Source organism: Taudactylus pleione, unplaced genomic scaffold (genome assembly GCF_031769625.1).
Source record: "Taudactylus pleione unplaced genomic scaffold, aTauple2 ptg000515l, whole genome shotgun sequence".
Taxonomy (NCBI): Eukaryota; Metazoa; Chordata; class Amphibia; order Anura; family Myobatrachidae; genus Taudactylus; species Taudactylus pleione.
Genome location: NW_028284917.1, coordinates 2,514,574 through 2,537,660, shown reverse-complemented (window position 1 = coordinate 2,537,660; position 23,087 = coordinate 2,514,574). Strand labels below are relative to the sequence as shown.

General features: G+C 44.7%; 1 protein-coding gene across 13 annotated transcripts in view; it reads left to right on the top strand.

The window, feature by feature from the left end:
- The window catches only part of SOX6 (SRY-box transcription factor 6), a 448,338-nt gene that overhangs the window by 374,896 nt on the left and 50,355 nt on the right, over positions 1–23,087 (top strand). For 11 of the 13 annotated variants that reach the window (XM_088450327.1, XM_088450321.1, XM_088450333.1 and 8 more), the window contains one exon: positions 13,522–13,671. In XM_088450327.1, coding sequence (XP_088306453.1) covers positions 13,522–13,671 — 150 coding nt within the window. The remainder of the gene's footprint in view (positions 1–13,521; positions 13,672–23,087) is intronic. The other 2 variants (XM_088450324.1, XM_088450326.1) reach the window with 1 other exon arrangement.

The window sequence follows — 23,087 nt, the reverse complement described above, 5'->3', positions numbered from 1 at the left end:
TCTGGAGAGGAGATTCAGCTGACCACTTTGGGGGTTAGTCATCAGAACCAAACCATCGATGGTTCTGATAAAACATAATTTGATTCCCATACCTACTTCATACAGCTCCAAGCCATGAAGTATTACCACAACATGTATATATTCCCTGATTAAGAGTCTCTATTATAGGCACCCTAAGTGAATCCTCATCCTGCGCCCCCTCAGCCACCAGATGGGGTACTACCATGACATAAAATTGGGATGGCTGTGAAATGGCGGGCAGCCTGGCCACAAGCTCCATGATCCAACTCCCTCCCCATCCACTTAGTCACACACTCTGCAGGCACTATAGATGTGTCCGCAGGCCCTATAGATGTGTCCTCGATGTAGTTAATTTCCCCCTTATTACCCTGTCAGACCCCATGTGACTCCTTTCCCTCTCATTAACTGCCCCATTTATGCAGAGAAGGGGGTATCATACACATGACGTCAGTGATGTCACCACGCAGCGTTGTACTCCTCCCAGCCTGTGTGATGTTTATGATCACATGACCTGACATCATGTCACTCACTGAGGCTCCCCCGAAAAGGTGACTATATCTGTCGGGGAGCATGATTACATTGATGAGGGCTTCCGTTTCCGTAGCCTCCCCTGTGCATGGGGCCTCATCACAGAGGCTAGTTGGCGAAATCACAAAAGTGCTGCTATCTGTAATAATGTAAAAAAAATAACACAGGAAAAACAAAACTTTTTATGCAACTTGGAACTCACTAATGTTTGACGAGCATTTTACACTTTCTTTCAAAGTGGATAAATCTACCCTTAAAAAATGGATGGCTTAATACTCACCTGAATAATCTTTATCGTGACCTTAAAAATTGTCTTTTGAAATGTAAAAAAAATATATATATATATTTTCAGCTCCATTATAATTTTTTTTTTTCAGTTCTCTTAAATTGTATGTATGCCCGAAAATGACTTTTTTTTTATTTTTTTTATTTCTTGTTAAGTTTTTAAAACTAGATAAATGGAGGAAATTGAAGTTAGCAGCCATTTATCTCGGTGCGCGCAGCAGCTGGGAGTTTCCATGCTGTTAGTTGGTCCCTACGCTGCGGCTGCGTCTGTGCAGTCATCATTTCACATTAATGAAGAGCGAGGCACTGCCCTGTGAAGAACAAGCCCTTCACTTAGCCGATAAACCTAATGACTGCTAAGGAGCTTCTTGGATGCAGGTAATTCACTGAACAGGACAATATGACAGCGATAATTGATAGCGTCCAAATGTGCGTGTTCAGAGTGGAACTTCAGAGCGGAGCTGCGCTCCGGAGTCTGCATCCAGCAGGTTGCATAGCAGCAGATGAGACAGATGTTAAACCATACTGGAACGGGGCTGTGTGCTGCATCAGGTCCTGGATACTGCTCCTGACATCTGGATGTTGCCGTGTCGGGGAGTTGTGCCTCGAGCCAGGAGGCTGCAAGAAGCCTTGTGGCAGTCATCACTGAGTTTTACTACTCTTTAAGCGATTAGTGCATTGGAGCAGCAATAATATTGAATTATCGCTCCGTTGCTTCCTTGCAAGGAATCCTGGGATGAAAGGCCGCCTAGATGGGCTATTTACAATAAGTTGTGCTCACACAGACAAGACTAATTATCAAGTATATATTTGCTTTCTCTTTCATCTGTATTCCGGTGTAACCCACCCCCCCCCCCCCCCCTCACCCCTCCACAAAAAAAACTAAAATACGATCAAAGCGTATTTAGCCAATAAATTTATACACCGTTTAGTATCTTCACCCTGATTGATACAGATATGTCCTCATGCACTGGGCGTCTTTATGCCATAGGGAGTGTGAGACGCCCGGCACGATGATTCGATAGGTGCAACGTAGCATATTTTACTTTAATATTTTGCATCTTAGTCACATCGCAGATGCAGCGAAAAGCCGCTTAGCGTCCCGGAGACGCTGGGCTGCGACTTTAACCGAACGGGAATTGTTTTTACACACATACTAAGTTGAAGATGAAGCACAACTGAACATGGGGTGAGGGAATTTCACCTCAGAGCCCTTCTTACATAGATTCAGACTTAGGGGCCTATTCATCAACACTAAAATAACGTTTTTTAATGACATTTTCCTTAAATAACTTTGTTAGTATTCATGATGACACTTAGCACAGGAGATATCACCGATATCTCCTTGCTAAGTCCCCCTGCGTTAATTTTCACACTCCCCATACATTAGTACATTAGTATGGGGATGTGGAAATTATGGTATTCATCAAATTCCGAAAAATTATGTATTTTCGGAATTTGATGGAGGTACTATCTGCCACTGTGAGGTGGCGAATAGCAGGTGACACTTACCTGCTTCCAGCTGGACAGGTCCCCCGCAGCTCCATCCGGCGCTCTGGTCCGTCCTCTGGCTCCGGTGGTTGCTCGCACACTGTGTTCTCCCAGCAGAACACAATAAAGTTTAGAAAAAAAAAAGCGTTTTTTTTTTTTTTTAAACTGTACTGTGGTGTGCTGGGAGACCACGTGTCAGACCAGCAGGACGGAGCCGGAGGCTGCTGCACGGGCAGTGGTCTGTGTAGGTTAGCAATGCAGTTCTGTCGCTAGGGACCTGCCCGCCGACAGCGGCTATTTGGCAGGACTGATGCCGCCGTAATAAAAAGGACACATCTGTACATATCTCTTCCATTTAGTGCACTTTGAAAGCACATACAGTAAACCCCATAGCAATGAAGTACCAAGCAGACCCCTAAATAGGTCATATGTTAGGGCTCTGTCTATTCCTGATGTCAGCAGCCTGTGCTTTTTGGCGCACCCAAGCCTGCACTGGTTAGTGGAAATAATTTACTTGGGCTCCACACAACATCACCTCCGTTACAGAAAGCGGAGGCATCATAGTCATTGGACAAAGACATTTGTTCAGTGTCAGATTAAAGATGAAGATTTAGCCGAGCCTTTAGTGATTCTTGCGGGCTCCATTAAATCAGCGCTGATTCTAGGTCTGGTCATAGCTGTGCTCCAGAAATGATGGGACGGCATTTTCCAGGCTCCTCGGCAGTCTTCCGGGACAAGACGTGTAACAAATGGGAAAGACTCTGAGATGGCTTTGCTAAATTTCTCTCTAACTAAGCTGTATTTCAATGGGTCATTTAATGCTTAGATGGACAAAGGTATTACCCCAGTCACTGACTTGTATCAAATCCCAGCTCCGGGGGCCCTGCTGGAAAAATGCTACAGGAAAAGTGACTTAAGCTGGAATTCTCAGCAGAGTACGTGGGAAATGAGGTGAGTAGCCCGGTGGCGGTGCGTAATATTATATGGCTCTGCGTCCTCTCCCGAAAAGGGAGGGGGGATTACGCTACAGACTGGCCCACTACCTTTGTTCTTCCCCTCGGACAGATGACCTAAGTCTTTCATCTCTCTCTCTTGTTGTGCCTGTATTATTTCACATTGGAGGGGATTCGGTGGGTGATCCCAGTGCTGCTGGCTCTGGCCGAGCCTCGTCACATCAGACGAATGAAAGGCACCCGGATTTGAATATCACAAGCTTTTGTGTTTGTCGGTGGGATCCCTTATTCTCTTTCAAATGAAACATTATTTATACACAGGACTTGTGATTGTGAAGCTATTTTAAATATTGAAAATGATTTGCTATTCATATAATCTACATTAATACTTTATAAACTTTGCTTTCTTTGATATCAGATGGGAGCCATGTGATCTCTTTCCTGTGTAGCTGTATATATATATATATATATATATATATATACATACATATACATATGGACGTGACCTATACAAACTTTGTGGTTAATGTACAACGCAGGCTCTCCCCGTGTCCGACACCTGCACTTCATGTGTAATAATAGGAAAAAATATATATGTATTATACACACACACACACACAATGGGTCTCATACAGACCCGGTCGCAAGCGCTGAGCGCTCGCAACTGGGTCGATGTTAAGGCCCTGCGCACGGGCAGTGGCCGCACTGCGAGTGCGCAAGTCCCGGGGCGAGAGAGAAACTCTCCCGCTCATGAGCTCACTACAAAAGGGGCGGCTGTCGATGTTGATCGACAGCTCCCCCGTCTTGTAGGCGGGCGGGGGGGTGGCTACATAAACGGAGGCGCTCATGACGGAACGCCTGCCGTTTTGTGGGCGGCCGCACTGACATCAGTGATGTCAGTGGGGAGTTTCCTGCTCGATCAGAGCAGGAAGCTCCCTGGGGCTTGCGGTTGCCGAGACCCTAAGGTCTTGACCATCGCGACCATCAACCTGGCTGGTCACTAAAGCTGTGGGTGGTAACCCACAGCTTAGCTAGCGACCAGGAGGCCGCACTAAAAAATACAAGTGGCCGCCCTCATTCAGGACGAGCGGTCGCTTCTTGCGAGCGCCTCTGAATGAGGGCCAATGTCTGGGAAGAGTCGCTCAATAAACAGATATCTGACACATTGTATTTCAGTCTGATGACTGCCCTTCCTGCCCCGTAATGTAATAAAGCAGCTGTAAATATGTTGTACATGTGTTCCTCCTCCCGGCTGCTTTCCATTAGATCCCCCACCTGTGTGAGCCACATTCCATATGGGCTTGTATGTGGGGGATACATAGGGATGACGTAGCTGATCCTGCAGCACAATTGCAGCATAGACGACAGTTGTTTGTGCAAATATCACAGGTTATCGCTTTGAGTATTCGGGACAGAATGTTACAGCTCCCTCCACACACCAATGCCGACACGTTGATCTGTATCCGATGATTTTAGAGACGCCCGAAAAGGTTTTATGTAAAGGCGAAAGGTCAAAAAAAAAAAAAAAATGCAATATCCGCTGTTGCATTTATATGTTTGGGGTTAAAGCAGAATAGTCTGGAGACAGATTTACAGACAATGAGTATTTATGTTTGTTAGAGCACAATGAGATTTACTTTCTAGTTACTGGAATTCCGTGTTCTGAGAGTCACAGCGCCACTAATTGGTAATGCTCCAATTATGTTTCTTTCCGGGATATTATCATTTTCCCCAGCAGAGGTCGGGATCATCACCGCGGACCTATATCACATCTGTCCTGACATTGCTAAGACCCTTCTCATCAATAGTATCTGCGATGGACATTACGCAGGGTTATTGCTACAGTAATAAGAACTGTTCACCCCTCACCGCTCAGCAAACATGGCCGCAATTACACCGTACAATATATATTATACATATTGGCATCTGTCCTTATTCGTTTTCTGCTTAATGCCCTTGTAGCTGTTCCAGAATGTAAGGGTCCGTGGGCCTGATTCAGAGAGAACCCGATGTTTGCCGACCGTTGCATGCGCTGATCTGTGTCTGCAACAACGGTCTAAGAGCCCCCTAAACTGCAGCATGGTTGATATGCTGTAGCATTTGGGGAAGGGGCAGCGACTGGGAGCGTTTTGGAGGCATGCGAGGCCAGTGTCTGCGTCCTCCGATGCAGCTTCACTGGCCAAGGAAGCGTAAATTTCACGCCCTAAGGGTTATGCAGATGGTTGATGAGAAGTGATGCGATGGGCAGCGTATTGCAAAGGCGTCTATTTACACAAGACCACCCTGTGGCATTAGCATCATTTCGCAGTAGCGCTTGCGCCCACCATCCTAGCTGCTACCTCATAGCGGACGATTCTGAATCAGGCCCAATATTAGCTGGTAACACTAAGGTATAACAGTGATTAGCACACAGCCGGATTGTTACTCTCTGCAAACAGCATTGTCCCTGATGTGACCGACGCGGTGTAATGTAGATACATGTAGGGTACGCACCTATACAATGCTACATACAGGGTTGGCGCACCCTAAGTGCTGGGCACTGCCCTGATGCAACCCACTGAGTTATCCCGCTTCTTCATATTGTGGACCAGAGGTAGGAGGCAAATGTTGCTGAGAGTGCGGCACTGTTCTGTGACGTTACCAGACACTTCACCCCCAGCCCATTACAGCTGCTGCCCCTCCACGTCAGTGGCCAGTACTCAGTGTTAGGATGCCACATCGGCAAATGAGTGACATTATGTAATTCATCCAGTGTATTAGGCACCGCCTGCAGCCTGGCAACCTGTGCTTGTGTCGGCACTGGCTATGTAATATCACATGGAATACCATTTGATAAAACAGAGCTAGAAAAGGGAGAAAGAAGGCAAACAGTGGCAGGAATAAAGCCTTGGCATACATAAAGAGGTTATGCAGAGAACCGTATATATGGGGGTGCAGTTACTGGCACCTCACTATAAGAAGGACATAAGAAGACTTCAGGTCAGAAGCGGGCAACCTCATGAATGAAGGGAATGGAAGCGTTACATTACACAAAGAACTAATGACTTAATTATCGTATAAATGTGTCTGAGTTCAGTACATAGATCTGTCCAGTGACGTACAGAGGACAAGGGCCATCAGTTGTGCTAGAAAGACAGGCAGCCTCACATACAGCATAGGAAGGAGCGGACAGCCCTGTTTAGCCCAAACTCCGCCCCATCTGCCTAGAAACTCCCTCTTTAGGGTGAAACGCTGCCACATTTGAGGTCAGCTATCTGGGACTGTCCCGACAAAATTGGTACAGTTGAGAGGACGTACTGCACCATCCATGGTACAATATAGCAAACACGGAAGTATTACACACGTGTTCTATGGTGAAATAACACATAGTTAATGCACTATAATAGTGAGCGCTTCACATATGATACAGTAAAAGATCTTTATGTTATACAAAGGAATACATAACATAGTGCACATCAGTCACACCTGTGTAGCAGTGATGCCCATTGTCAGTACATGTATGACCTCTTCATACTGACCACAGACTGTCCCATTACCCGGCATATACAGATGACCAGCATAAAAGCTCCATACCAGTGTACACAGCCCTATAATGCCGCCGCATTCAGCCATGTGATACCCCACATACAGTTCTATAATGCCACCTTATTCAGCCTCAGGATACCCCATATATAGCACTATAATGTCACCACATTCAGCCACATGGTACCCCATATATAGCCCTATAATGCCAACTTATTCAGCCACATGATGCCCTATAATGCCACATTATTCAGCCACATGATGCCATATAATGCCACCTTATTCAGCCACAGTATACCCCATATATAGCCATATAAAGGCACCTTATTCAGCCACATGACGTCCTATAATGCCACCTTATTCAGCCACATGATGCCATATAATGCCACCTTATTCGGCCACATGGTGCCCTATAACACCACCTTATTCAGCCACATGATACCCCATATATAGCCCTATAATGTCACCACATTCAGCCACATGATACCCCATATATAGCCCTATAATGTCACCACATTCAGCCACATGATACCCCATATATAGCCCTATAAAGGCACCTTATTCAGCCACATGAAGTCCTATAATGCCACCTTATTCAGCCACATGGTGCCCTATAATGCCACCTTATTCAGCCACATGATGCCCTATAATGCCACCTTATTCAGCCACATGATACCCCATATATAGCCCTATAAAGGCACCTTATTCAGCCACATGATGCCCTATAATGCAGCGTTAATCAGCCACAAGATACCCCATATATAGCCCTATAATGTCACCACATTCAGCCACAGGATACCCCATATATATCCCTATAATGTCACCACATTCAGCCACAGGATACCCCATATATAGCACTGTAATGTCACCACATTCAGCCACAGGATACCCCATATATAGCACTATAATGTCACCACATTCAGCCACATGTTGCCCCATATATAGCCCTATAAAGGCACCTTATTCAGCCACATGATACCCCATATATAGCCCTATAAAGGCACCACATTCAGCCACATGATTCAGCCACATGATGCCATATAATGCCACCTTATTCAGCCACAGTATACCCCATATATAGCCCTATAAAGGCACCACATTCAGCCACATGATTCAGCCACATGAAGTCCTATAATGCCACCTTATTCAGCCACATTATGCCATATAATGCCACCTTATTCGGCCACATGGTGCCCTATAACACCACCTTATTCAGCCACATGATACCCCATATATAGCCCTATAATGTCACCACATTCAGCCACATGATACCCCATATATAGTCCTATAATGTCACCACATTCAGCCACATAATACCCCATATATAGCCCTATAAAGGCACCTTATTCAGTCACATGATGCCCTATAATGCAGTGTTAATCAGCCACATGATGCCCTATAATGCCACCTTATTCAGCCACAAGATACCCCATATATAGCCCTATAATGTCACCACATTCAGCCACAGGATACCCCATATATATCCCTATAATGTCACCACATTCAGCCACAGGATACCCCATATATAGCACTATAATGTCACCACATTCAGCCACAGGATACCCCATATATAGCACTATAATGTCACCACATTCAGCCACATGGTGCCCTATAAAGGCACCTTATTCAACCACATGATACCCCATGTATAGCCCTATAAAGGCACCTTATTCAGCCACATGATGCCCTATAAAGCCACCTTATTCAGCCACATGATACCCCATATGTAGCCCTTTAATGCCGCCTTATTCAGCCACATGGTACCCCATATATAGCCCTATAATGAAGCTTTATTCAGCCACGTGATACCCGATATATAGAGCTATAATGCCACCTTATTCAGCCACATGGTGCCCTATAATGCCACCTTATTCAGCCACATGATACCCCATATGTAGCCCTATAATACCACCTTATTCAGCCACATGATACCCCATATATAGCCCTATAATGCCACCTTATTCAGCCACATGATACCCCTTATATAGCCCTATAATGCCACCTTATTCAGCCACATGATGCCCTATAATGCCACCTTATTCAGCCACATGATACCTAGCCCTATAATGCCGCCTTATTCAGCCACATGATGCCCTATAATGCCACCTTATTCAGCCACATGATACCCCATATATAGCCCTATAATGCCACCTTATTCAGCCACATGATACCCCATATATAGCCTTATAATGCCGCCTTATTCAGCCATATGGTACCCCATATATATCCCTATAATGCCACCTTATTCAGCCACATGATACCCCATATATAGCACTATAATGCCACCTTATTCAGCCACATGATACCCCATATATAGCAATATAATGCCACCTTATTCAGCCACATGATACCCCATATATAGCACTATAATGCCACCTTATTCAGCCACATGATACCCCATATATAGCACTATAATGCCACCTTATTCAGCCACATGATACCCCATATATAGCACTATAATGCCACCTTATTCAGCCACATGGTACCCCATATATAGCCCTATAATGCCGCCTTATTCAGCCACATGATGCCCTATAATGCCACCTTATTCAGCCACATGATGCCCTATAATGCCACCTTATTCAGCCACATGATGCCCTAAAATGCCACCTTATTCAGCCACATGATACCATCACATACAGCTCCATGATTTATTCAGCCCCATGATACCACCTTATTCAGACACATACCTCCACTCATAGCCCCATAATACTACCTTATTCAGCCACATAATAGCACATATAGCCCTATGCTGCCACATACCACTGTATTCAGCCACATAATACCACCATATACAGCCCCATAATGTCACTGTATACAGTCTCATGCCACCATATACAGCCACATGATATAGCTGCATGATACCACCATATGCAGCCTCATAATGCTACTGTATTTTGCGCCATGATGCCACAATACCACCATATACAGCCCCATGATGCCACCATATCCATCCCCATGATAACAACCATGTACAGCCCCAAAATGCGACCCTGTTCAACCACATGATACCACCACATACATCTACATAATGCCACTGTATTTTTCCCCCATGATACCACTGTGTTCAGCCCCGTGATGTCACAGTCTGCAGCCCCGTGATGTCACAGTCTGCAGCCCCATGTCAGTACTTAAGGTGCCCACACACATAGCGATATGTTACACGATCTGGCCGATTCCGACGAATCGTGACGACAGATCTTGTAAAATATGGCCAAATCGTGAGGAAATCGTGAGTCCTAACTCACGATCACGATGCGATGCGTGTCCCCGCTGGTCGCACATCGCATCGTCAGATCTGCCGTGCAGTAGGGCAGATCTGACAATCTGGGACAAAATGCACTGGGGGGGAAAAAAAAAAAAAGTTAAGATGCGCGATAGATCTTATGCTTTTTACTCCAGATCGTGTCTAGGAGCTGCCGGGGGAGAGTTCAGGGGAAATCGCACACATCGTGGGATCGTGTGCAGATCGGTATGTGTGTGGGCACCTTTAGGGACAGTTACTTTCAGTTTTGGGTGCTACATGTAGAAGTAGCCACTCTGTTCCCTACATGTATTCCACAGCTTATTATCACAGTTTATTATCACAGCTTGGTTTGTCCAGGGGCAAATTTCCACTATTTAGCAGGACAGACTTCCCGCTAACTCTAATGAGGCCGATATGTAATTAGCTTTCCCTTATCGTGAGTGCAACAATGGAGCAACTAACAGTGTATTACCCACAGCGATATGGAAGCAGCAATCACATTCCTTCCTACTGTATGTGGCTAAATGAAGTATTCCACAACCATTACACAATAACTACTATTTATGTAATTATTCTTATGTTGCTGTTTGTGTACAGATTAGTCAATGACTAATCCAATTCGTGGACTGCAGGAGCAACAGAGTGTAGAACATAAGTAGCGTTTCCTGCTGATCAGAGTTTGTTACAGTATTATTGCACAGCTTCTATCTAGTGCCTGTAGAACACGGGATCTTCCAGTCCCGGGGATCCCGCCGGGCTACGTTATGAGGCTTCTCTAGGGGAACCCCACATACCTAGTTTCCGAGGTTCACTTTGCAGCCAGGCTCCTTTAAATCATGCCCAGTAGATTAGCTTGGTCTCCCCATGTCTGAGGGGCTGGAGCTCTGGCTCACACAGATGCAGAAGATATTTTTAAGTTCCAGCATCTGGCTCCCTGGCACAGACCACTGGCAGAAGCCACGATTTGCCTCTGGTGCTGTCACATGGGTAAGCAAATTAATCTGCCAATTGCTATTTATCTTACTTTTCATTCTTCAGTTTGTTCTCTCTTTTTTTTTCTTTTTTTTTTAATTTGGTAACTGAATCGCCCATAATGTCTCATTGGGGGAAAAAAAAAAAAAAAACATGCACATCCAACATAGATCTTTTCAGGGGCACGTAAATTACCAGCAATATGTTGATCAGTCACAGCTCCGTTAATTAATTACAAGGGGGCAATATGTCGTGGATGCATCATGCTATTTTTTATTTTTTTTTTACACAATTTTGTTGTAAGAACGAAGCCAACTCCTGTAATGCAAATTACTAACTGGCCTACGTATCACCCCTTTGTGTTCCTGTCTTCTGAAACCCAATTACTCATTGTCTCGATTGCTGAATGTTCATCTCCATAAATAAAGAATCACAGATTTGCATATTTTACTTAGTACAGCGGCAAATAATGTTTCTTAACTAGGTCTCAACAGACTTTTCTGGGGGGTTTTTTATTTGAGAGGAAAGCAATCCCTCTGAGCTGTAGTTTTAGGACGTTTACGCCAAAGGAACGAGAGAAAAAAAAGAACCAAATTTAAAGCTGAAAGGACACATTGAGGGGTGCTGTGTGATTCGGAATAATGTGTCCTATTGTAATGTGATATTTTGGTGTGAATTTTGGGTTTATGTTGACTTTACTGTAAGAAATGACACCTAGCTGAACAACGTTCTAGGAGTAGCTTAGTACCTAATAATGATTTGTTATATCTCTGTAAGGTGAATGGATACTGAGCACAGCGATTTAATAAGTAACATGAGAGCAAAGTACATTTTTGTTGTATTAATGCGCCGATACATGCTGGGATAACGTGCCACCCCCCCATCCACTTTACAATGAGAATATTCACCAAATTGCATTTGGAGAATGATAATGTGATCAGAAGACTTGTTCTACAAATGAATTTATTACCAGTTATTTATATAGCGCACACATATTCCGCAGCCCTTTACAGAGAACGTTTACTCATTCACATCCGTCCCTGCCCCAGTAGAGCTTACACTCTATGGCCCTGATTCAGAGCCGGACGCTCTGACAGAGCGCTCGCTCTGAATCAGGGCCGTCCCTCTGAATTTTAGAGCGGCCTCCTGGCCGCTCGCATAGCTGTGGGTGACCACCCACAGCTATAGCGAGCTGCCAAAAAGATGGTCGCGATGGTCAAGACCATCGGGCTTGCGACGAGACCCTTGTGGTAGGGTCTGCCGCAAGACCTGGAGTGTTTTTGGCTCTATCAGAGCCAAAAGCGCTCCCACTGACATCACTTGTGATGTCAGTGGGGCCGGCCCCAGACGGTAGGCGTTCCCATGGGAATGCCTCCGTCTGGCCAGCCACGCCCACCAAAGGGGGCGTGCTGTCACTCACCATCGACAGCACGTCCCCTTTGTAGCGAGACCCATAGCGACGGCGTGGCCGTCGCTATCCGGATCTCACACATGCGCACGACGGAGCCGGCTCCCTCATGTGCATGCGCACTGGAACAACATCGACACGCTTGCGAGCGGGTCTGAATCAGGCCCAATATTCCCTACAACATGTACATTCTAGGTTAATTAACTACAAGGATGATTTTGGAGTGTGGGAGGAAACCTATTGAAACACCAGGAGAACATACAAATTCCACACAGATAGGGCCTTGGTGGGAAGTTACTTCAGTTCTGTGAGGCAGTAATGCTAACCACTACACCAGCCGTGCTGCCCCACATCACTCTTATACCACACACTGTTTCTAGATCACCAGAGTAAAATTGTGATGAGTGTTAATTATTCTGTTATACACCTATAGCCTTGTTATTAAATGTCAGTGGTTGCAGTGTACATTACAGCTTAGCCTTGTAGTAACCATGGTAATATACTGTAGTATGTAATGAAGATGTGTGATTATAGGAAGCTCCCAGTACTCCTCTGTCACGCAGATGGAGTAGACTGCAGGTTACACCTGCAGACAAAGCAAACCGCTTAATTTCATTGGAAAATATTTCATAACATTCTCTCCAATTCAGGGACGTGCAGGCAGAAGAGGCAGAGCCTCCCCTGTCATACTTCCTCCCCTATCATACTACCTGTCATGCTCCAGAGCTTTTATACATATGTGCCTCCCCCAGCCATTCACCTCACCGCACAGCACTGCTCCTATTGGGTCTGACTGATGAATCAGGTGACATGAATGTTGCAATAAACACTTCTGCATCTGTATAGCCAGATCCACTTGGCACAACACACAGAGGTTGAATGTGATCATAATCACAAATGTAATACTGAAGTGATTCTGCTGTGTTCAAAATGAGCATTAATTGTTTATATATCAATGTGTAACGCAGCAAACAGGAAGTGCTGCAACCACAGTGTGCAGAAATAGCTGCGGCTATTGTCCTTCCTATGACATAGGAATTGTGTGATACAAAGTAATGACCATCTATCTAACACAGCTCTCGTGTATTTCATAGCAGCTTTATGCAGCCCAGCTCGCCAGCATGCAGGTGTCCCCGGGAGCCAAAATGCCCACCACCCCACAGCCACAAAACTCCACGGGAGCCTTGTCACCGACAGGCATGAAGAGTGAGAAGCGAGGGACCAGCCCCATCACACAGATTAAGGTAAAATTTTAGAAAACACAGTTTTTTACTGTAGCATCAGCATCAGTGTCTGTACTGTACCATACCATCATCACCAGTGCCTGTACTGTACCTTACCATCGTACTGTACCATCATCACCAGTGTCTGTACTGTACCTTACCATCGTACTGTACCATCATCACCAGTGTCTGCACTGTACCTTACCATCGTACTGTACCATCATCACCAGTGTCTGTACTGTACATTACCATTGTACTGTACCATCATCACCAGTGTCTGTACTGTACATTACCATTGTACTGTACCATCATCACCAGTGTCTGCACTGTACCTTACCATCGTACTGTACCATCATCACCAGTGCCTGTACTGTACCTTACCATCGTACTGTACCATCATCACCAGTGTCTGTACTGTACATTACCATTGTACTTTACCATCATCACCAGTGTCTGCACTGTACCTTATACTGTGCCATTGTCACCAGTGTCTGTACTGTACCTTACCATTGTACTGTACCGTCGTCAACTAAGCTGCCGAGGCCGGTGATTGTGTCCGACGAAGCAGCCGCTGGCTTTGGCGCTCCTCACAAACTGGACCGACATGCCCCCGCTTACTGAAATGCTGCCCCTGCCCCAACTCCAAACAGCTCCAGGGTGTCAATTACAGTCATCGCTGCACATGTGCACTGCAGCTCCAGCTCAGAAATATCGGTCACACACTACCATAACCAAATAGCGTCCACCTCTCAATCTGCCCCAATGAGTGTTATTCTAGAAGTATATGGAGGCATTTAATGACCTAGAGATGTCTCAATTATGGAAAATCTTAAATATACAAGAGTATTACTCTGTGTAAAGCTCTATCTATTGCTCATGTAGTTCTTGTGTCTGCTGCTGTTATTATTATTATTATTATTATTATTATTATTATTATTATGAAAAGCTCAATGCAGAATGTTTCATATCACTTTTCCTGCTCAGTTAAACTTAGTCTAATGTTAGTACATTGGATGCAGAACTACAAAGTAATCAGCAGCTGTCAACTTAGGGTATTGGTGTGATGGAGGATATTGGATTGATGGAAGTGGGAGTATTGGGGAGAAAAGGTGGAAGGTGTTGGAGGAGGTGGGTATTGAGATAATGGAGGGGAAGGATATTGGGGTGATGGAAGTGGAAGGTAATGGGGTGACAGAGGAGGCGGAGGGGTACTGGAGGTGGGACATATTGGGGTGATGGAGGTGGGACATATTGGAGTGATGGTTGTGGAGGGTATTGGGGTGATGCAGGTTCTGAGTGATGTGGGTGGAGGGTTTTGGGGTAATGGAGGTGGGATATATTGGAGTGGATGGTATTGGAATGATGGAGGAGGAAATTGAGGTGGAAGGTACTGGGGCAATGAAGGTGGAAGATGTTATTGAGGTGACAGAGGTGGAGTGTTTTAGACTTGGAGGTGCAGGATATTGGGGTGATGAGGGTACTGGGGCAATAGAGGTGGAGGGTTCTGGTATGATCAAGGCACAAGATATTGGGGTGATGGAAGTGCAAGCTTATGAAGGAGGAGGATGGCATGATGGAAATGGAGGGTGTTGGTGAAGAAAAATGGGGTAATAAATGTGCAGGTTATTAGGATGATGGAGCGGAAGGTGTTGGACTGATGAAGGCACAAGTTATTGGGATGAAGAAGGTAAAGGTTGTTGGAATGATGGAGATGATTTGTATTGGAATGATGGAGATGCTTTGTATTGGAATGATGGAGATGCTTTGTATTGGAAAGATGGAGGTGCTTTGTATTGGAATGATGGAGGTAGAGGTTGTTGGGATGGTGGAGGTACAGGATATTGGGATGTAGCAGGTGGGTGGTGTTGGGGTAATGGAGATGCTTTGTATTGGAATGATGGAACTGCTTTGTATTTTAATGATGGAGGTGCTTTGTATTGGAATGATGGAGGTAGAGGTTGTTGGGGTGGTGGAGGTACAGGATATTGGGTTGATGAGGTGCTGGATATTGGGATGTAGCAGGTGGGTGGTGTTGGGGTGATGGAGGTGCTTTGTGTTGGAATGATGGAGGTAGAAGTTGTTGGGGTGGTGGTGGTGCAGGATATTGGAAGGTAGCAGGTGGATGGTGTTAGGGTGATGGTTGTAGAGGTGCAGGATATTGGGATGTAGCAAATGAAGTGTGGTGGAGGTGCAGAATATTGAGATGCAGAAGGTGGCAGGTATTGGGGTGATGAGGTGCAGAATATTGGGATGTAGAAGGTGGCAGGTATTGGGGTGATGAAGTGCAGAATACTGGGATGCAGAAGGTGGCAAGTATTGGGGTGATGAGGTGCAGAATATTGGGATGTAGAAGGTGGCAGGTATTGGGGTGATGAGGTGCAGACTATTAGGATGTAGGAGATGAAATGTGATGGTGGTGGAGTTGTAGGTTTTTGGGATGCAGAAGGTGGCAGGTATTGGGGTGATGAGGTGCAGAATATTGGGATGCAGAAGGTGGCAGGTATTGGGGTTATGAGGTGCAGAATATTGGGATGCAGGCGGTGCCAGGTATTGGGGTGATGAGGTACAGAATATTGGGATGCAGGAGGTGGCAGCTATTGGGGTGATGAGGTGCAGAATATTGGGATACAGGAGGTGGCAGGTATTGGGGTGATGAGGTGCAGAATATTGGGATGCAGGTATTGGGGTGATGAGGTGCAGAATATTGGGATGCAGGAGGTGGCAGGTATTGGGGTGATGAGGTGCAGAATATTGGGATGCAGGAGGTGCCAGGTATTGGGGTGATGAGGTGCAGAATATTGGGATGCAGGAGGTAGCAGGTATTGGGGTGATGAGGTGCAGAATATTGGGATGCAGGAGGTGGCAGGTATTGGGGTGATGAGGTGCAGAATATTGGGATGCAGGAGGTGGCAGGTATTGGGGTGATGAGGTGCAGAATATTGGGATGCAGGAGGTGGCAGGTATTGGGGTGATGAGGTGTAGAATATTGGGATGTAGAAGGTGGCAGGTATTGGGGTGATGAGGTACAGAATATTGGGATGCAGAAGGTGGCAGGTATTGGGGTGATGAAGTGCAGAATATTGGGATGCAGAAGGTGGCAGGTATTGGGGTGATGAGGTGCAGACTATTGGGATGTAGGAGGTGGCAGGTATTGGGGTGATGAGGTGCAGAATATTGGGATGTAGGAGGTGGCAGGTATTGGGGTGATGAGGTGCAGAATATTGGGATGCAGGAGGTGGCAGGTATTGGGGTGATGAGGTGCAGAATATTGGGATGCAGGAGGTGGCAGGTATTGGGGTGATGAGGTGCAGAATATTGGGATGCAGGAGGTGGCAGGTATTGGGGTGATGAGGTGCAGACTATTGGGATGTAGGAGGTGGAATGTGATGTTGGTGGAGTTGTAGGTTATTGGAATGGAGAAGGTAGCAGGTATTGGGGTAACAGACTTGGGGAGGGTATTTGGATAACGGAAGTAGGGTATATTGAAGGTGGGCGCAGCACATGTTATAGGGTATATGTCCTTTATTCTGCCCCTGGGATTTGGTAGAAGTGGCAGTTAGCTGTATTTATGTCACAATGCAGAGAAAGTAATCTGTGTGTGAGATGCAGTGGGTCTTTGACAAGTGAAATTCAATCTGAAATGTCACTTTCTGCTGCCTGTCCCATTACACAGGAAACGGCTGGAGTCTCTCCTCTGGCCTTGATGAAAGACCTGTTACTAATACGGGTCGCCGAGCAATACAGCATTACCGTGTTATTATATAACGTCTGCACGTAGCTTTGTGTCACAGCAGCTGCACAGCACCTACCTAACATCTGCATTCACTTACAGGAGACACAGCATTAAGATATTAGGAAAATAAATCAAATAAAATGCTTTATTAAAGAGAAACTGTTTTCCATGGAAAACAGTGATTGATTTGGTAATGAAACGTGTTTCAGACACTCTGCTCAGGACGGCAAACTCTCCAGACAACGCTGCGTAAGAGACACTCTGCGTTTCGGCGGCCACGTATATATCAGTATTTACAAGATCTCCGTAATAATGACAGTTTTTCAAATGTCTACACTTTGGTGAAAAATGCACAAAGGTGGACCGTGTCCAAAGCAAAGTTTTCTTAAGGTTACAGACACATGTTCCACAGCGCAGACCGTAGAGGGGGGAAAATAAAAGTAAATAATTTTAAGAGGGTAAAGAACATAAAATGTGTTTTTACAGTTGTGCTCCGAAGCTTAATAACCAGAGTGGGAAGAGATCCTGGCACACAGCAGCCCCTATTCCAACACCACAATCTGTTGATCACGCTCAAGATCTGCACTACAAGCAGGAGTGGGGTCCACTGGTTCACCGGCCGCCCCGTCCGAGACTTGTGTAATTTGTTTTCTAATGCTTTATGACTGGCGTGAGTCTCTAGTGTACATATATAAGGGAACTAGAGATGAAAATATACGTACCCTCGCCTCCTAATGTCTGGCAAACCATTGTGGCTTGGATGTCCATCATTTTCCGCTGAATCAGCTTCTGTGTTGTGGGGAAACCACAGTAAGACGTGTGACCCCCTATGGATGAGGATTCCTCCTGAATTGCCCATTGTGCGGTTTGCAGTGATGGCGCATTCAATACCTTCCGCTGATCAGCAGCCATTGCGGGGAAGGGGGGTGTTAACTCGCTGCTGTCTGGTTTTTGTTTTGTTTTTTCAAATTATCACAGAATTTTCAGCATTTTTGTTTTTTGTATGCATTGCTGTTCTGCACGCAATTAAAAATTGCTAACTGATGTTTCCAGAAACGTGTTTTTACTCCGAGGGCTGCTCTCAGTGACGTTAGTTAAAACGTGAACTCTAATACAGGGGGTGATAATTTTTCCATCCTCCCCATATCATCATTCAACTGAATGTAACATACAAACGATTTACTGAACAATCAACGGTCCAATCGGGGAGGACAATATAATGCCCAGTGCAGGGATTATTTTCAGGGGGGGCGTAAGAGCTGCCATGTTGACTCCTCTGTTTTCTATACCATAATAGGATGGCGCCACCCAGGGGTCAGATTACCATGGGAAGAAATGTAGAACCGTTGTGTGGAATTTCCAATAGGTTGTGAATGCAGATTGCAGAGGTGCCCTGGTCATACGAAAGTCGCTCACATCGTACATTAAATGTCTCGCGTGAATGCGCTTGCCTGTGTTTGAGGCGTATTACACAGTGTCAGATCAATTTAAGGAAACCGTATTGTTGCTTTCCACAAAGAAAACATGGCTGGCTCCGGAAACAGACAGCCATCTGCCAAGACACATTTCAATGCGTTTACCATGTGCCAAAAAAGTAAATAAAACAATGTTTATTCTGTGGGAATGAAAATATGTATCTTACTACTTTTATTTAATAGTAACCTAATAAGTGTGTACAGCTTGTCAGGGGAACACAGCAGTAAACACAGCAGTCTGCGAACAGATGGCCTCCAAATTTGTAGACTGAGATGTTACGAGGTCTCATTCAACCCCGGCGAAATGTGTTCCCCGACCACCTCTCCTACGATGGATGCCAGTTCATGGCCCTGGATTAGGTCACAAGGTACTGTAGCAGATTGTTCTCACTTCCTGTTACTGCTGGGCCTTGTAGTGCCTCACAAGGACCAGTCTTGCTGGCCCAAATGTGCACAGGTTTCATTAGAGGATTTGGATAAATTCTTAACTGACGACAGCAGAAGACAATGTTCATATGTGGCCTCAGAGTCATTGTACGTGAATCCCTGTTCTGTAGTCAGATTCGGCACCCACGGTGTGTCTCATGTAAGGGTAACGGCATTATCTGTGCCTCCTGTACATTTCATGGATTTACCGTTGAGCCTAGAGTAAAGTGGACATTTCCTATTTTAAAAGGCTTTTAAAGAGAAGTGTTGTCTCACGACGTGACGGTGTGTTGCGTCATTCAGGTCGATCCCAGTGCTTCTGGAAGCCGTCTTCAAAACCCTCCCCCTCTACACACGAGAAGACTGCGGTGTGCAACTTCAGGCAGTCTTGGCAAAGATCAGGACTGTTCCATCTAAGTCAGCAGAATCAGGCTGGTATGATGGAGAACTCCTGTTTTCATTCTCTAATATAAGACTCGGGCCACTGTCAGCTGAGTTCACACGGTTCCTATCTGTGGCTGAGGGTAGAGGGCCCTGTGGTTGAGATGGGTGTGACCAAGTTGGAACCAGATTTTTTGGGTCAGTGCTTGGGCAGAATTGATTTGTATCTGATCAGCTCAAAAGGCAGTTCCATGGCGCGCAGAGGCTAATGTGATCTCCATCTGCTTCACTGGGGCCTGGTCTTCCTGCGGGTGTCAGTACAGCGGCAAAATAAGACTGACCTCTCCCCACCCCACTGTTAGGTCTTCAGGATCATCTACACCTAGCACACCAGCGCTCAGTACATATACCTCATATTTCCATGTCTGCAGTGATCTAGCAGCATAGGGATTACTGGGCTCTATATCTACCTATTTACTTACTGTAGTTGTCTTGTAGCATATTGTTGGGATATGGAATTTCAAAAGGTTGAAAGGTGTATGTATGTATATAAATATATATATTTATATTTATCTAGTGAAAAGGCACCAGCCCAAACCCCCGGTGCAGCGATACTCCTGAATGGACGCCTCTGGACAGATTTGCATAGCCTGCATTTCTTCCATCTCTTTGCGGGAGATTGTCCTGTTATATAGCCCAGTTACACCCCTACACTCACAAGTAGAGATGCAACTGAACTGAACATTGCAAAAGCTCGCCAATTACGCTCCGCAAACGGGGATACGTTCAACTGTGTGTAACTGTTCTGTACGCAAAATGCTACAGAATGAAAACTTAGAAACCGATGATGAGACAACTAGATTTTTCTGTAAAATCCATGCTACATTATACCCAAACGGTGTGTTCTATAGTGATTATAGAGGGAGCCTCGGTGTGACTTCCCATATGTACACAAGAGAATTCATGTGTATCCACGGCAGCATGGGTAATTTATGTGCTATATAAATATCACAAGTACAGAGGAGTCTTTAATATAAGAAGTTTGTTTCATCCCGGGGCTCACCCACCCATACTGCACCTTGTCTGCCGTTCGTCATCGACACGAGTAAGTTAATCATCCCCCTCCTCGCCATCGGTCTTGCAGTTCTCAGAAAAACATGTTCTATCAACATTTCACGCTAGATTTTTCATAATTTCTTCCAAAAGTTATAATTGTGTGAGCTGGCGGGGCAGATCCTGCCAGATAATACATACAGTAATGTGCACTTTCCAGCCTGCCATTGTAAAGCACAGAAACGTGGCATTCGTTCTCCCACTGATTTCCAGACTCGTGGTTCCACGTCAATGTCTGACGTGTAGTGTAATCTGCATCATTACCGTACATGGAAAAGATTCGCCTTTTGTTAGAGCTTTACAAACATTTTGCTATTAGTTTATCATTTCGGTAAGAATGTGACACGCAGCGCGGGGAGCAAGGTTTCAGCAGTGCGGCCATAGAATATCTGCACTGAACATTATTATTCAGTGTTAAGCAGACACCACGCAGTGCAGCACCAGAGCCAGATGGACGGGTCCCAAGCTAAACCTCTGCCGGCTGACTAAGACTTTCCTGGTGTCAGTGGAAGCCGTGCATGTTCTGTAGGTAGTGTCAGGCGGAGCCTTTGTTGGCCGTCCAGCTCTGGCTACTGAGTGACACTATACATAGTTCTAGGATTCCCTAAAGAAAATTAATTTCTCCATTTTGTCTTCATCACTCGCCCCGGTCTTATTCATGAAGTGCTAAAATGTCAATGTAAGGCCCCAGATTACATTGTATAAAACGTTACGTTAACTCTTCCATTGTCCGACTTCATGTGTGTAAAAAAAAAAAAATAGCCTTATGGTGTAGCACATCAGCTAATTTCTGTGATTGATTTCTGAACTTTATAACTCATAATACAATTGATGTAATATACAACAGGAAAAGTTTCTGAAGTATATAACATAAAATAAGTTCTGTACTATTTTGCAGGTAAAGTAATTTCTGTACTATATAGCAGATAACATCATTTCTGTACTATATAGCAAATAACATAATTTCTGTACTATATGGCGGATAACATCATTTCTGTACTATATAGCAGTAGGCATAATTTCTGTACTATATGGCGGATAACATCATTTCTGTACTATATGGCGGATAACATCATTTCTGTACTATATGGCGGATAACATCATTTCTGTACTATATGGCGGATAACATCATTTCTGTACTATATGGCGGATAACATCATTTCTGTACTATATGGCGGATAACATCATTTCTGTACTATATGGCGGATAACATCATTTCTGTACTATATGGCGGATAACATCATTTCTGTACTATATGGCGGATAACATCATTTCTGTACTATATGGCGGATAACATCATTTCTGTACTATATGGTGGATAACATCATTTCTGTACTATATGGCGGATAACATCATTTCTGTACTATATGGCGGATAACAACATTTCTGTACTATATGGCGGATAACATCATTTCTGTACTATATGGCGGATAACATCATTTCTGTACTATATGGCGGATAACAACATTTCTGTACTATATGGCGGATAACAACATTTCTGTACTATATGGCGGATAACATCATTTCTGTACTATATGGCGGATAACAACATTTCTGTACTATATGGCGGATAACATCATTTCTGTACTATATGGCGGATAACAACATTTCTGTACTATATGGCGGATAACATCATTTCTGTACTATATGGCGGATAACATCATTTCTGTACTATATGGCGGATAACATCATTTCTGTACTATATGGCGGATAACATCATTTCTGTCCTATATGGCGGATAACATCATTTCTGTACTATATGGCGGATAACATCATTTCTGTCCTATATGGCGGATAACATCATTTCTGTCCTATATGGCGGATAACATCATTTCTGTCCTATATGGCGGATAACAACATTTCTGTACTATATGGCGGATAACAACATTTCTGTACTATATGGCGGATAACATCATTTCTGTACTATATGGCGGATAACATCATTTCTGTACTATATGGCGGATAACATAATTTCTGTCCTATATGGCGGATAACATCATTTCTGTCCTATATGGCGGATAACATCATTTCTGTCCTATATGGCGGATAACAACATTTCTGTACTATATGGCGGATAACAACATTTCTGTACTATATGGCGGATAACATCATTTCTGTACTATATGGCGGATAACATCATTTCTGTACTATATGGCGGATAACATCATTTCTGTACTATATGGCGGATAAGAGAATTACTGAAGTAACAGAAGCAGCTTTGTGGGTCTGAACAGCAGGAAATACATTATTACGCTAGTCATTTGATGGAGAATCCGTATTCCATGCAGTAAGCCTCATACTTATAGATA